Genomic DNA, 17,106 nt, shown 5'->3' on the forward strand with positions numbered 1-17,106 from the left:
CGCCGCCCGGTCGGAGCTACCCCTACGTTCTCCTCGCCGCCCCCGCCATCTTGGCGCCCCCCCACATAAATAGAGCAGCCCCGCAGCCCGCGCAGGCGCAGCCGGGCCCGCGTCGCTGCTGTTATTGCTCAGCTTCCCCCGGACGTCAGCGCGGCCGCCGCCGCCCACACGCCGCGGGCGCCGGGCCCGCCCCCGGTTGCCGGGGCGATGCGCACGCCGGGCTCGCCGCCGCCGCCGCCTGCAGCCGCGGGGGCTCCGCAGCGCTCGTCCTCCTGGGGCAGCGCGGGCAGGCTGCGGGGGCCGCGGGCCTGCTGAGGGAAAGGTCCGGGGAGGTCCCTAGAAGTCTGCGGCTGCGGGTCAGTCACCAGAGAAAAGCCACCCGTTCGAGGAGAGCGGCCGTTCCCGGCCAGAACGGCGCGGACGCATCGTGTCTCGGTAGCATCAGCCCACGCTGAGTGGAACAGCAGAGGACATCGGGGTTTTACAAAACCGTGCCGTGCCGTATGGCGGGGTTGATCACAGCTTGTTCCTACAGAAGAGCAGCCGCTGCCCGGGGTGCCGGTCTGCTCTCGGAGGCACGGAGCTTGTTCAGCGGCCATGCCTGGTCTGTAGGGCACCAGCTGTGGCTGCAGGGAGCAGTTGTGGCTTGTTGGGAAGAGCTGCGAGAGAGAGAGAGAGAGGGGACGACGCGAGGAAGGCAGGGTTTGAGCAGCAGCGAGACTTCTCTCATGAGCAGGAGCTGCCTGCAAATACTGCAAGTGTTTCAGTCTGTCACCACCTACTTTGACAGACTGATGGCTGGTATTTCCAGATGGAGGTATGCCACCAAGGCAATGTGAAGTTTCAGGGAAGCTTATGAACATCATGAGTATTGTATCCTCTAGCTTCATTGGAGCAGAGAAAAAGACGTTACAATTTTGGGGGCATTTTTTAGTCTCAGAAATACTAGGTAGGAGTGGGTTTATTCTCTTTTTAAAAAATGTACTCATGCAAAGCAGGCAATTTACATCTGTCTGTTATTTTGCATAATGATAACAGACTATTCTGGGCATCACATTACTCCACTTTTCAAACTACATCCATCGCTGTGCTTGATGTTTTCCTATCATTGCATGGGAAGCCTTTTGACTTGACTTTTTAATTTTATGTAGACTCCAGAGAAGATCCGTGACGCTAGAACAATGTTACTGAAAGTTATAACATCACTGACAGGGAATGGAGGGCATTCCAGAATACTGCTTGCAGCAGCAGGTCACTGGAATGACTGGCCCGATCTGAGAAATGTAAACTTTCCTTTTGAGCCTTGAACCTTTGATGAGCTTTATAGTCGAAGGGACTTGTTTTATCTTAAAGCCTTGCATGTTGTGGTGCGACTAACAAGATTAGTAGAGGTGGATTTATTCCTCAAATATGTTTTGGCTTTCAGCATCATAATAACATAATTTGGTAGCTGCACTTGTTCTCTGTTGAGAATTTCATACAGCTCTCAGCTGATGCACAAAATAGGAAATGTATTTCTGGATTCAAACTGAGTGAGCAGCCCTAAGCTCCAGACCTTTGGATCCTGCCAGTAAGATTCTGATTCTCATCAAAGTTTCTGTGTCATCTATGCCATTAAATCCTGTGATTGTAAAAAGGGGCCTTTCCTCAGAAAAAGAGCAGTTTATTGCATATCAAACAGAAATCTTATGAGGAAGTCACAGGCTCTTCTGCAGCTCTGCTGAACCCTGTTTTCAATTACCAGATGGGAGACTAGACCTTGAAAAAAATACAAGAAGAATACAACAGGTAGTTTCTTGACAGATAATACTTGGATATATCCATGGAAAGTGATAAACTATGTATTTTAAGTATCTAATGTAAAACTCCATTCAGTCTTTCAGTCTCCTAAGATATAGGGGACTATATTCAAAAGTAATCAATGTAGGGCATGCCAGAATAAAATCAGTTTTACGAGTACCTGAATCCAGTGCTTCATATTGTCTTGTAGTGTAGATACACCTGGAACCACATCTTGGTCAGATTTTTAACATGCTTTTAAAGCAGGAAAAAAAAAAAGCTGGAAAGGGACCATCATCATTCAACCCATGGTAGGGTTACAGAGAAAACCAGAAGTAGTTCTTGGAAATAGTTTCAGGTGGCCATTTGTTCTGAGATTGTAGACCTTGATATTAGATGCAGTCTTTCATATCTAAGGTTACTATGAAATAGTAATTCATATGCCCCCTTTTCCTTTCTCCTAGGAATTTAATTAGACAAGTAAACCCTTGTATTTCTGTATTATCTAATCTCTAAGCATCTTAGAGTGCACATACCATTTTTATAAGGCTTAGTATTTGTTTATGCAACTAGACAAACAGTAGTTCTGTATCTTTGCATTTAAAGTGAAGTCACTAAAGACATTCTGCTCTGTGTATCCGAACTAAATCAAAAAGAACCTTGGGAGCAGATTCAAGCATAGTAGTTACTCGAATATGTTAATGTTACATTTTGTCTAAGATACTAGAACCATTTGGAAAAGAAAACAACCAAATTCACTAGATCATAACCTCACAAGGAGTTTGGTTTTGAATACACCATAAGAGTTCCAGGCTTGTACCATTTCAAACACATTCAGTAGGAGTTAGATTTGTAATTTATCCATACCTTTTATTCTGTTTTCCTCCCTGTTTTGTTCTTTGTCATTAAGCTCCATCTCAGGTACTGTCTGTACATAGAGTAATGTGCTGCGCTTGTCAATACAACACCAAATTTAACAAGTATAGTTTTTAAAAAGTAATTAGAGATGTGCTGCCAGTTACTTTGCTTTCTCTCAGGATATGGACATGTTAAAATAGTCCAACATTGAATACAGATTCCTTCCCTTTGTATGCTATATGAAGGACACAGAGAGGCACATTAGGAGTTTAAAAAAATTTAACTACACAAAGAGAGGTGATACTGTAAGAGCTTCTTATTTCACTGGTGAAAACTAGTATGAATAGATCAGACAAAGTGGATGCTTGGAACTACAGATGCTACAGCCACATCAGTGAGCAGCAGCTTGTTGACCTGACTTAGTTTCAAATACAGAAAACAACAGAGACAGACCAGCAAACTGCAGAGGCCTCTGCTTTGGTGCAGGTAGGATCCTCCTGCTCTGCTTTGGACTGGCTTCTATGTCTGCAGCACTCTCATGCTTTTGGGCTGTGTTGGTTGTGGTAGAGCTGTACAGAGCTATACCCTGTTTCATTACAGACCAGAGGTCACTGCTCTCCTGGACCTCATGGAAGCCATTGTCTGGCTTCCTCTGGGCTGGACACCCCACAGCAGCAGGCTCAGGGTCCCACCAGAAAGCAGAGATGTCTTTATCATCAATTATATCTGTCTCCAAGGATCTTGTTTTCAGCTTCAAAGGCTATTACTACATAGTAAGCTTAGGTGGCATGGGATGGCAGTTTGTTCTCTCCTTTCCTTAAGGTGAGCACTGGGATCTACATTACAGGTAACAGCTGTAGTGGCAGCCAGCTCATAGCAGTGGCAGTCACATCTCTGCTGCTCAAAAGTCTCCAAGACAGAGAGAGAAAATCCTCATTTACTATCAGCTACTTCCTCACTATATCCTTGGTTTCTTATGGTCCAACCACAAATCTTGTTGATCCTTGTGGTCCTTTCACTGGAACTGCTGCTACAGCAGCTGCAGCTTCCATTTCTGTGTCAGGAGATGATACAGCTGCAGGTAGGTTGGTGTCTATGTAGCTTTTACTAGAACTGCTGCTGCATCACAAGAATCCACTGCACCAACAGTATGGCTAGCATTGCTGGTTTTCTATTTAATGAGGATTTCTGAATTCGAGTGTGCTACTTTTTTTTTTTTTTTTAATTTCTCTTTTCTCTTTTAGCTTTACTAAGCTGCTCTCTGGTAGACCCAGAATCAAGAAATAAACCACCTGCTTTTTTTCCAAAATGAAACACCAACACCTTTCATACCATTTAGAAAACTGATTTATCTGCAGGATCCCACCCCCTCATATTTTTACTATTGTTCTTTTAAGGAAAAATACTGTTTCCTGAAGAATATACCTCTAGCTTTCTTTCCTCAGGCACATGTATTTAGGAGCTGTTATCAGCAGCTCTGCCATAGCCTTGAGAAGTCTGAAGTACACTTTTCAGTGAAATTAACTGTTTGGAAGGACTGTAGGCAGGTAGAGAAATACCAAATTCATTTTAGGAAGGCTGTGTGCATTAGCTCAGGTAATTAGGATCTCCTTTGATGGGACAGTAATATTCATTTTCACAATTTCAAGGCAGAGGAACTGTGATAATGAACTTCATCCCATAAGTTTTTATTTGCTCCCTGTGAATTGCTCAAGCCTCACTTACTGGAGAATTTGAGCCCAGGAGACACTGAACTCCTCTCCAGAGCTTTAAGAAATGCTTTGAACAAAGCTGGCCAAAAGTGCAAGGTTTCAATGGCAGTAGGAAGTTTTTAAATGGTAACAATTTTTATTCAAAAAGTAATTACTGCTCCTGTAACCAGAAGTGCTTTTTACCCCTAGAACTGGATTCAGGTGCATCTTTTGCTCACTTGCTGAGATGAGGAGAGGTCTTCCAACACCATATTTTGTGTCAGAACAACATAAATGGCATGACTGTGTATCTCAGGGGTAGCTGATGGAAACAAAATGTTGGCTTTTATCTCATGTAAGCTAGAAATCAGGGCACGTCATCATGTGAAAGAAGTCAAGGGATTTACAGGAAGGGATGTGTCATGGTAGTGTGAGTTCCTCAATCAAAGGTGAGGGTGTTATCATCCCCGCTGTTCAGAAGAATTTTCTCAATGAGAAATTTAAAGCTGACACAAGCTCTGAATGACTGGTGATTTTTATGGCCTACAGAACATTGTAACATTCTTTAAGCTAATACATAGGATAAGACTGTTGACTTAGAGGAACTTCAGAGAAAATTCAAAGCCTCAAGAGCTCCATTTAGATGGAGTTGCAAGTTAGGAAGAAAAAGCAGAGAGAGAAAAAGGAAAGAAGAATTTCATCCTTGCCAAGGAAGAGCAAGCTGCTTGGAGAAGTCGTTGTAGGAACAACTTTTGAGCCTGGAGAGAAGATGAAAAATTAAGACATTAAGCATCATCTCTTAAGTAGGTGCATTTACCAAGCAGAATATGGGTCAGTCGTTCCTTTGGGTAACAGTAGCAAAATCAATTGTAACTAACAAGAACACTTTTCTAGTTACATCTTATTTTTTACCTAATTGTTAATAATTGTTTCTGCTTCTGATGTCAAGGTTTCTTGCTGGAGCAAGCATACAACTTTTGTCCTATTGCTAAGGGTGAACTCAGTAGAGTTTGACAAATAAGCTGTAAACTTCTATAGTAGTAATGACTCCAGGTGGTGTGTGGATTCTGTCTTAAATGACATTAATCTGGGGATGACAGCCCTTGAGATGTTTTCTCTGCCAAGCAGTAAATCCCTAGGAAATTTCTCTTTGCAGGTTTAATCTTTACTTTTCTAAGAAGGAAGAAAAAACAGGGGAAAAAAATTAGTTACCTTCTATGTGATCACAAGAAAATTAAAGCCACTGAATTACCAAAATAACAAGCAACAGGACAAGATGAAGTTGACCTCAAATTGCACCAAAGGGGGTTTCAATTGGATATTAGGAAAAATTTCTTAATCAAAAGGGTTGTCAAACAATGGAACAGGCCACCCAGGGAAATGGCTGACTCACACTCCCTGGGGGTATTTAAGGGCTATGTAGATGTGACATTTAGGGACATGGCTTAGTGGTGGCTAGGGTACTGCTGAGGAAATGGTTGGATTCAATGAACTTAAAGTTGTATTTTTCAACCTGCACGATTCAATAGTTCTTTAAAATAACCTTTTAGTTGAAATCCTGGATTTTGTAGAGGAATAACCAGTAATGTGCATGGCCATACACACACACACACACTTTCTTCCTTAAAAATACAAGCAAAAAGACAAGAAAGGGAGCAGACTTCAATGAACCGACAAAGAAACTTAAACTGAGGAGCATCTGCCTGTTACATGTTGGTTGTGACAATCACTTAAACTGTACTGTAAGGAGAATTTAAAACTGAAGAGGAGCTGTTTTTGAAAAGAATAGACTTCCTTAATGGTAGCTCTTTTATGATTCACACCTGCTCATTTGAAAGTGTAAAAACACCTAGATGTTTACAGAGATTGAGAGGGATTATGTGCTCTGGGAAGTTGTCCCCCACTTTTTCCTCCTTTGCACTATTTCTTTAAAGATACTCGTGGCATGGGATGCTTATCTCTGATGAAAAGCCTGTTCCATCAGGCCAGCACCCCTGGAGGCAGCCGAAGATTACCAGGCTGTCTGAAACTTTGGAGTCAGGTTTTTGTCTTATCTGTGCATTGTTGTCTGCCAGTTTTATTCTCCCAATAGCAATGAAAGCCACACAAGAATATGAGTCATGATTTCCTGTAGCTCTGCCACCCACCTGTAAAACAAGAAAGAAAGACTAGCCAGGTAAGGAGTTCTCAGTGTGAATTGCAATTTCTACACTAAAAGCAGTAGTAATGCTGTTTAATGAGGTAAAAGGGTCTGGAAGTAATTCTCAGAACTACAAAAGGTAATGTGCCACAGATTCGCCCTCTCAGGTCCCTCTTGTGGGTGCTGACCTAAGAGAAGACAAACACTCTTGGTGTCCTTGAGAGTGGACTCAGGCAGACTGCTGGCTAGAGGAGCCTTGGTCACTTGTCACGGTGATATTTCCTAGTTTTTAGTGAAATATAAATATTGTGATAATTATAGGAAAATTATTTTTATGAAATACTGCAATAGATTTTAGATTATTATAGTTACTGTTCAGGCAACACCTGTCACACACTGATCATACTCCCAAAAAGGAGAATTTAATGTAATACATATATGTAGATGGCAAAGCAACCTTTTAAAAGTTATTAAGACATGCAACATAATATTTGCTGTGACCTTGAAGAAATATTTTCCTTTTTTGTTCCTCCTTTCACTTTCAGACTGGTTTTACCAAAACTCCAATTTCCTAACCAAGTTTTTGTAATGCCTCTCAGCACTGTGGAACTGCTTTTACTGACATAAGTTCCACACCTAGGTAAGTGCACATTATCACAGACAGCTGAGAGTGATTGCATAAACAAATTACCACATTTTTAACATTCATACAAGCTTATGATCAGAATAGTCAGAAGCATACTTTGCATGTGCAGTTCAGCATTTTCATACTTCCATGATTTTATTTCCAAGCCAAACTGCCTTCAAAAAAGCAAAGCACATATTTATCACCAAGAATTAACGATATACCGAACTTGCAGATTCAACACAAAGCTTCTTTTGATTTGCCACAGCATTAAAAATAGCATCTGAAAAATTACATATGAAAAACTATTTTTCATATATGAATAATTTAAACAGACAAATGAAATTCTTTAAAACTAATTTTTTTCCACCTCAAGTTGGATTTTCAGAAGACATGTTGTGAAATTTTTTGAGCGTATTAAAAAAAGTGTAGAATAGCAGCAATAGAAGTGATGATTTTAAGGATAGAGTGGATGCTACATACCCAAAATGCTTGTGAAAATAAACTACATTTTCTGTATAACATTCCTATTTCAGATGTCATTTTTCTGACCTTAAAAGAATTACCCCTGACACTGGTAAGTAATAGTACAGTCTACTCTTATCTGAACACCACCTCACTGTTTTAAGAGACTGAGTTATTCTTAGTATCATGTTGACTTTTAGTCTTCCACAGTGTTAAAAACAGGTTAGAAACTGTTGTAAAATAGTTGATAGATCGTTAAGCATGTAGTGTTAGTTTGGTTATGGTAGAAGGGGTTAAAAGGGTAGTTATAAGAAATACGGTACTCAACGTACCATAATACACCTAAGTAAAGTGCACCACCCCAAAGCGAAACGAGCCAGCCTGGACAGAACTGTAATGGGCCAATCAAGCGCCTTAAACCTTCATGCAAATGAAGGATCCAAAAAGAAACCAATCCAAAGGGACAAAAAAAAAAAAAAAAAAACAAAAACAGGATAAAAAGGGGCTTCTGACCCACCGAATGCGTGCCGCTCCATCTGGGACATCGGGGACGTCGCTGCTCAAGAAGACCCAGCGCCGGCATCGCCGCATCCTCGACGGGAACGCTCCTGCTCGGCCCGCGGGCCCCCTTGCTTTAGGCCTTTCTTTTTCTTCTAATAAATGCTGAAATCACTTTAGTACCGGGAGCCTGCTCTCGTTTAACAACAGGTCTTAGCGTTTTACAAATCTGAAAATATCTTGCCTCGAATGCCTGTGAAGTGGGAGTGAGGCAAGTCATGCTCAGAGGTGGTGCAAGGGGAGGAAGGGAGAAGTGGAAAACAGCAGTACTTTAGCAGTAATCTGGTAGTCCTGTAAGGCCCATCACATTAATGGGGAGACGGGAAGGGAAAACGCTCAGTAGGGAACGAGGACGTGCAGAATGAAAAGTGATAAAACCTGCATGAGAACTGGCTAAACTGAGTCAGGAGTCTTGTAAAGCTTGCCTCAGAAATTACTTTGCTGTGACCAGAAAATAGCTCTTCTGCCTTTAAACAGTGGGGAAAACCACCACAATTTCATATAGACAGCTTCTCAGTTTGTTCAGTAAATACTAAGTTCAGCACATGTGACATCATGAATAAGTCAGACAAAAGACTAAACTGGCAGAATGAAAACATTAGGATAATCATCAGTATGGGAATATGTTTTAATCATCAGTATGGGCAGTTTATGACTTGGTTTATCAGGTTTTGTAATTTAATTTTTGTAACATTTTCTTAGAGACAGCTTTCACACATGGATTCATGAGACACAATGACATCATGTGATCTGAGTTAATTCACCAGCTCTGCAAAATAGGATACTGAGTTTTTGTTACATAATGGCTCCCCAAATAATGGCCTCACCCATTAACGTAAGGCAAGAAGAAGAGTACAAGTAGCTTTAGAGGAGACGTGCATAATGATCCCATCATGCTTAAGAAGGACAAAATCATCCAAGAAAATTGTAGCTGTTACAATGAGCAATGCAGCTGTTGGAACTGGAGCATTGTTCTTTACTACATGATGTAAACATGTCAACATTATTACATATGTTCTTAAAATGTTACCTTTTATAATTCTGCACTGTTGTGTGTGGTTTTTTCCACAGAACTGACCACATGGAACTTGTTTACAGTGATCAAGGCGGAGTCTAAGGCTCATTACTCATCTCCAGTTAAGGACCAGCTCAAGGTATGGTTTAAGGGCTGCAAAAAACTCAATGCAATTCCTAGGTTCATGGAACAGCATACATAGTATCCCACTTTTTAGTTTGATTCAGCTGTATCTGAGAATCACTACAAACTATGGGACAGCGTATTTCCTGTTCAAATAACTGGAGACCCATGGTCTTGAAGGTCTATTGTAAAAACATATTAAAGACCATTATTTATTTTACTGCATTATTTTAAATTCTTCTAAAGAATTACTAAGAATAATACAATGTGAAACAACTAAGCACAATTCAAGCATGTAAGCATGAATTGAAACAGAAGTTCTCTTTTTATTTGAAGAATACACTGTGTCACTGTGTCTTCTCAAAAGTCACAGCTCTTACTAAATATAGACATTACTTTTATTTTTAAATCTATAAATAGATGCTAGTGTAATTAATCAATTAAGCAAGACCTACAAGGAATTTAGGAGCTGTCCCTTGCCCAGAGATGTGAAATGCCTGCTTTATTTGTTCCAAATGAAAGCTTAAACTCTACAAAGTCACAGGTAACCTTTTAGTGTGTGGCTAAATGTGATTGCAGGGCCAAAAAAAAAAGAGTTATTTCAAATTATGCAAAAGGACTTGAGCCACTCAACTCTCTCAGTCTCTCTGGGATGCTGAAAGGCTCCTTTAATAAAGAATGAATGGGAAGTATCTCCTATGACATGGATCTTTTACAAGTTTAGCTGAATATAACAGTGCTGCAGTTCCTGCAAGAGCAATGCATACATTTCTGATGTCATATAACCTAATTTTAAAGAATAGCATAATACCATATGTGAAAGGTACATGTTAAATAAGTTGAGAATGATAAATGATGAAAAGCAGCCATCAGCCATCAATGACAATGCCTTGGGGATCCTGGAAGTATGGAGGATCCAACATACCCCTTGATGACTCAGAAATAGCTGTAAAACTGTGCTAATAAATAGCTCCAGAGAAACAAATTAGTACCTAGTGGGGATAAGCAGTCATGCATAGTGATCTGCATAAGCTGGAAAACGGAGCCAATTTGAACAAACTGTATTTTTGTAGAACAAAAGTTAGGTTGTCTCTTCCAAAGGATAGACTGTATTCTGGAAAATACCAATTCTGGAAACATCCTAGCTATCACATCCCAGCCAAGAACCACTTTAGTGCGAGGCTCCCCTGTGATAATATGGCCAAAAGGGTGAATGCAGTCTTTGAGTACTCGTGCAGAAGAATAGCAAGCAGCACTATGGAGAAGCATATTCCAGTGTTACATACAGAGATAAATTTTGCCCAGTGGCTAAGCAGCCATGTTTTCAAAAAAAATCTGTTGGCAAACCGACTGCCAGCAAAACACCTTTATAGGGGAATCTATCTTTCATACAAACAAGAATTGACTGGCTCCACTTTAAAAGACAAAAAAAAAAAAAAAAAAAAAACTCCAAAGAAAACCACAAAAAAACCAAACCAAACCAAAGAATGCTGGGCTTTAATGGTTAACAGCAATGATGAAGAACATTGGAAGAACTGAATATTGGAAAACAAGGCTAAACAAGCTGAATTTAGAATTAGGTACAATTTCTAAAAAAGCAAATATTATTTAACCATTTGGATAAATTTCAAAATAAAATGGATTTTTCATTATCCATCTTCAAATTAACACTCTTAAGTTTTTCTGGCAAATATTTTATGGTAAGTCGAGTTAGTTATTGGATTTAACACTGGTGAAATCTACCATCTTGCACTACATACTGTCAGGCCAGCTTATCTATCAGTTGATTAATGACTTGATTTTAATGTCACTGGTAAGACTTTCATGCAATTGTCTGCTTATTCAATCATCTTGTCAGAGACTGAGGAGGGAAATTTGGAAATGAAACTTCAAAAAGAGGGAGTGGAAGTTACTTCTGAAGATAATACAGAGGAAAAATGGTCAAAGAGTAAAGCAGTGGGCAAAATCTTGATGTTTTCTTCAATGTATGTATAGCTCCCATATAGTGAAGCTACAGGTAGCCACAGCCATTTAGGTAATTGTTTACTTTGTGCTTGACTACCTACTAGCCAAGTTCCTCATTCACACTCAGACAGCTTTCTTATGAAGATCAATGAGCCAGCTTGCAGCTGAGGGAACCACATAAACCTAAATGCCTGCTACAGTCCAGAGCTATAACGTGACATGACTTTTCTTTCACAGTGAACTCTGGCCTCCAGTTTAATTCACTTAGGTGTTACTGTCATAGCTGTTGTTCAGGTATTAACAAGTTTAATTCAAGGTCGACTTTCTTATCCATCAGGAATGGGTCAGCACTCAACTAAAAGCAGTTACATGCTGTTTGGGATTTGGCTTTCTCTGCTAGTGACTATTAATGGTATGATTGCTAGCAGAGCAGCTTCTGTGCATTCTCTGTAGCTTATTTTTCCAGAATCAGATGCTTATTCAGAGGATAACTCTAATTTCCATATTCTTCCCTGAAATTATAATGATGCAGCAATTTCTTTCTGCTTTAGTCTTCCTTTCATCACATTATCTGAAATGCCACTGTTTCAATTTTATATTCACTTACTCCTGACCCAAAAAATTTACCCATTTCCCTGACTCTGCACATGCATTCTTCACTGTCTGCTTGCTCAATAGGTCATCTGCCTTCACTCCTAGCCATCCTATTTAGAGTACCTCGACTCCTTAAATTTCCACAGTTTAGGGAAATACGCAAATGGACAGGGATAAATTTTTCTATTCTTTACTACCTTTCATTTCTGTATCAGCTAAGGCAACTTCTCATCTCTGTTCTTTGAATACGACCTCAGATTAAACAATGGAAGACACAATCTAGATGTATTTCTAAGGTAAAATAAACACCAGTATTTTAGTACTTTTCTTGTTCTGCATTTTAATAGTACCTACATATCTGTTCTATTACCAAGACCTAAAAATGCTAAGACAGTATGTAAAATACCTTATTTCATCAGTGCTCAAGGCAAAGCCCTGCAGTCCCCTGTTTTATCTTAAATGATAAAAGCTTTATTGACAGTCAATAAAAGGCACTGTGCTAAACCCCATGTTATTTAGCATATCAAATATGACATTATGGCTACAGTAAATAAAGGGGAGTTTAAATAAAAAACTTCTTCCCTTCTGCATTAAAACTTCTTGTCACAGACAAGAGAAGTTAAAATTGGCCCCCAAGCCCTTATGCTGCAAAGCTATCACACTTATTTCAGAAGATTCAACCAACATGTAAAATGGTCTGTAACAGATTTGGATGCTCTTCAGCTCTCCTGCAGGTTAAGCTTCAATAAAGGGAGTAATTAGATGCATTTAACATCTGCTACAAAGCCACCAACATGATTTTTTGAAGCTTTGTACCAAGATTCATAATTGTATTCCCAATCTGTTTCCAAGTTAATTAAACTGAGATGGAAAAGAAAAATGCTGTTCATGAGTGAAGTGTTTTGTAACTACTTTCAGTGAAAATACTGCTCCTTTCACACCTCCTTTGAATGAGTGTAACACTGCCCCTGCTGAAAGGCTCATTGTTGCTAGTGTGATGGATCAGTTTCTAGATTTAAGTGCAAGTAACCACAACTATCAATGTACTTCTAGACACCTGAACAATGATACCCATATTATTTGCTTAAAGCAGTAAAACCAGACACATTATATGGCAGAAAATTGTGCATGTTCCACATACACCCAGCTGCCTTAGTTTCATCAAACTACTATAAAATGAGGACCAAGGCCATTGGCTTGCCTTTAACTGATTAATGAACATACACTTAGCAATCAGCCACAAACCTGCCCTCTTCCACAGCAAAATGAATACACTATTTCAACTTCTGCAATATGAAGCAACACAGACCAATCAGACATTCAACTGTAGATTCAAATAAGAGCTTTAATCAATGCACAGACAGTAGAGAATATGGTATTCTCAACTCCCCTCAAAAGATAAAAAAATACTTCTTAAGTATTTTACAGATTTATAAAATGTAAAGTTTTCTTCTACAAATAATATACAAATGTTTTTTACTATCAAATGTATAAGACATTTTTATGTTACAACTGTTGCCTTCTCTTAGAATTATGTATTTCCTGAACTGTTCTCCTTGAAAAAACAGGACGGTATAATAAATCCAAAAGTACAATGAATATATTGTTCATGATGGTGGTAAATGCTGAACAAAATAATTCAAAAGATCTTTTTATCCATCAGATTCTAAAGTTCTTGTGTGAGCTATATTAACATGAATAAATGTTCTGAGTGTTAAATTTCAAAGTGAGATTGAACAATACTGTCAGTCAAACAAGTCTCCATGCTCTGAAAAAGATGATAAGAGAGAAAACAATCCTTACAGACAAACCCCCCCAAATTAAGGTATTGGTAATTGAAATTCATCCAGAAAAGGATACTCCTCAGAATACCCAGACAGGTAATCTATAATATAAAGTCCTAAAGAAGAGAGACTTTTCAAAAGGGCGTGTAGTGACAGGACAAGAGGGAATGGTTTCAAACTGAGATTATGTTTACCTTAGGTATCAGGAAGAAATTCTTTACTATAAGGGTGGTGAGGCACTGGAACAAGTTACCCAGAGCAGTTGTAGATGGCCCACCCCTTGAACTGTTCAAGGCCAGGGCGGATAAAGCATTGAGGAACCTGAGCAGCTCTGAGTAAAAAAAAAAAAACTGAAAGCTGTACCTGCCCATGGCAGGTTGGAACTAGGTGATCTTTAATGTCCCTTCCAACCCAAGCCATTTTATGATCATATGATTCTATGTTAAGCCTTTTGCACAATCTGATACCCTAGCAGTGCCTGATGGTATCACTGTCACCATCTCTATTTGCCGCATTCTGTCACTTGCTGAAGTAGGTTTGTCTGAGTCATGTAACAAATGGTTCTTCTCCAGAGGCCAAAAGGCTTGTTGGGGAAAAAGCCCACCATGCAGTTCAGTAACTTTGTGGAGGAGTCTGGGGAACATTTGAGGAGCACCTTGATTTTGTAGACACGGATTACCGCAGACAGCTGGAACTACTATTAAAAAAATATTTGAGGAATAGAGTGGTGCATCAGAAAAAATGCCAATCAAGTTTTAATTTATAATAGAAACTAAAAAAAAAACAAAACCCAAACCAATTTGCTGTATGTTTTGAATCTCACTGCAGGACATTCTTCCTCAGCTGGGTGAACCTGCTAGAATGCCTCAAGTCCTGCAAGGAAGGAGATACCCAGAATGCACAGGAGAAACCAAGACCCTTGTCTTGCAGCCAGGCATACAGGAGCAACTGACCTGGTTCATTTTGTGACACTGACTCAAACAGGGACTCTGTTCTCCTTGGCCCACTTTTTCATGACACGAACAATGTACTCTACTTGAGAATTACCAGTGCTCTTCAGAAGGTGCAGAACTTCCCGCAGAGTTTCTCTACAAAGGTGAAAAGCAAAGATTTAAGTGAGGGTTAGACCCAACTGATACAATGAACTGCTCACATCAAACTATTTCACAAAACATAGGTTCTCTGAGACAGAAAGGTCCATTCATCTGCAGTGCTGGAATAGGTTAAAATGCACACTAGATGCGATCCCAGAGACCAAAAAAGTGACCAATGAAAAAGTCTTGTATACAATTGTAAAGAAATGATAAGTTAAAAAATAAAATAACCAAAATGTAGTTAATGTCTGCATATGTGTATATTTGTATACATACCCTCACTCTTGCAAAATTGTTCCCCAGAACAAACCAAACTTAAAAAAAATCTTTAATGTTATTTGCTAGTCTTTAGTATGGCAACATCTAGCTTAATGCTGCCAAAGCACTTTACACATAACACAATACACATAAACACAAATAACATGGAAATCAACATTCCTAATAGAATAAACCTATTACTATTAAACCTATATAGATCCTGCTGCAGTTTCCCAGTTAGTTGACAATGAGAACTTAATTGCATACTTTGAAAAACAGGCAAGTTATGTGTATTTTACTGCACGTGCTGCAGTGATTGTTAAAAGGACACTTGAAAGGTATAGTAGTTAATGAGATTATTCCAGCAGAGAAGTGAATAGAAGGAAGGTCTAGAAGCCAAGATACACACCTACCAGTCATGTAGGAAACAGCAACTTTGGCCAGAAGACAATGGCCATCTGGCATCACAGCAGAATATTCACAAGGGAGCAGTTCTTAAATACAGCTTCACTACTCTCTCTCATTCCCCATCCAGTGAAATGGGCCAAAACCAAAATTATCAGTAACACAGATGATTTCCTTTAAGCTTTCATCATATTTGTGTGACATGGTCAGTGTCTTCAGAAGGCAAATTTTAACGAAAGAACAGTCTCATCTACTCTTTGTTTAGAGAAATCATGTCCTTCCTACAGTGTTGAGTAAATGTTTCCTTAGCTCTGTTCTATGCCTTTAAAAACGTCATGTGATAGTTTTCCATTCTTACACCATCAACATGATGTTGTTTTCCCCAGTTCATGAACATACTACTACATTACAACCTAACTTTTCCTAATGATGATGACTAAACTATTTCGGTATTTTGTAGTGCACAGCAATTGCTCATAAATTATTCTCTACCATATATTCTGTAACTGTTGGTGTGGAAGATAGACTTCCAGCTGAAGACTGCATATGGAGCCTCTGGATGGAGTGTCTGTTCTCTGAAAGCTCAATAAAAGATTGGAAGATGATATGTAGTCCTAAAGCTGAGATTATGATTCTGGCTTACAGCTAGCTGAAAAGAGGAAAAGAGCAAAATAAATTCAGATACAACACAGAATACTCACTTTGCTTCTCGGCCAGCTAAGATCATTTGAAATACACCCACACAAGCACCTCTCTTGCCTTCCCAGTATTCAGGATTATTGTCCAGTCTCTCCAGAATATCAAAGGCTTTGGCTGAATAGTAAAACTGACGCATCTGCACAGAAAGTGAAACATTATTCCTGATCATCTTTCAGAAGGGGATTAAAAACACTGAACCCAGTTTTCAGAAATCAGCAGTAAGCTGTAGAAGCAATGTGCATTTTCCTGTTTTTCTGCAGGCAGCAAGTGACACAGAACAGGGACACTGCAGTTAAAGAAATGGGAAAGAGGTGGTATTACAACATCTTTTTCTGAGGTGCCCTTATCTAGTGTCGTACCAACTATACCAAAACCCTTGACAGAATATCAACCTCCAACTAGTGCAGACATTTGAAAATGAAACCACATTTCCTCATGTAGACATGGCCACATATTTGTTTATTTTCTGGGTCTAACTTCATCTTTTTTCTTTGCTGTCACAATACAGTACAAAAGATGATTCGGTGACTCTAAAATCCAAAATTTTCCTTAGCATAGGAAAATCCCTATGTGTACCCTATCTTTTCTGCCTTAGGTTCTCTACTTGTAATTGGGAACCAGGAGCAAGTTGCTTGGCAACAGTCAATGCAAAAGGAGTGACCAGATTAACTGTGGCTTTTGAAGTCAGCATAGCACATCTCATGTGGGCTGTATGAGTGCTCTCCACTTGAGCAAGCCTGAAGGGAAATGTTGTTTGTGACTAGCATCTTCCCATGAGAGATCACAGAAGGTAGACTGAGCACAACTTCCTGTCCTTTCGTAGTTGGAAGCCTGCAGAGAAAAAAGTGCAGGCTGTGGGAGCTACATTTGGAAACCTTAGTCAGAGAAACACTGGTACTACAGGATGAGTAATAATTCTCTTTTCTTCACATAAATGTTGATTTTAACCACTGGTGACTGGCAAACACTTAAATGTATGGGATTAAAGATAGTGAGTATGAACACTATCAGATGTGTCAGCTAAAAAGAAAAATTAGAATACTGATCTATCCA

At 39.5% G+C, this 17,106-nt stretch overlaps 1 protein-coding gene and 1 long non-coding RNA gene across 5 annotated transcripts in view; one reads left to right on the top strand and one right to left on the bottom strand.

Annotated features, from left to right (window-relative positions):
- Nucleotides 1-232: 232 nt before the first annotated feature.
- LOC132327411 (uncharacterized) lies at nt 233-15,973 on the top strand. The gene is made up of 2 exons (XR_009486528.1): nt 233-9,270; nt 14,426-15,973. It is a non-coding gene; the product is annotated as an uncharacterized LOC132327411 (long non-coding RNA).
- IFT56 (intraflagellar transport 56) overlaps nt 13,139-17,106 on the bottom strand; it is a 47,312-nt gene continuing 43,344 nt past the window's right edge. For all 4 annotated transcript variants that reach the window (XM_059846590.1, XM_059846594.1, XM_059846595.1 and 1 more), the window contains 2 exons: nt 16,056-16,189; nt 13,139-14,685 (listed from right to left, as the gene is read on the bottom strand). In XM_059846590.1, coding sequence (XP_059702573.1) covers nt 14,574-14,685; nt 16,056-16,189 — 246 coding nt within the window. In that variant the 3' untranslated portion in view covers nt 13,139-14,573. The remainder of the gene's footprint in view (nt 14,686-16,055; nt 16,190-17,106) is intronic.

This window comes from Haemorhous mexicanus, chromosome 5 (assembly GCF_027477595.1).
Source record: "Haemorhous mexicanus isolate bHaeMex1 chromosome 5, bHaeMex1.pri, whole genome shotgun sequence".
Classification (NCBI taxonomy): domain Eukaryota; kingdom Metazoa; phylum Chordata; class Aves; order Passeriformes; family Fringillidae; genus Haemorhous; species Haemorhous mexicanus.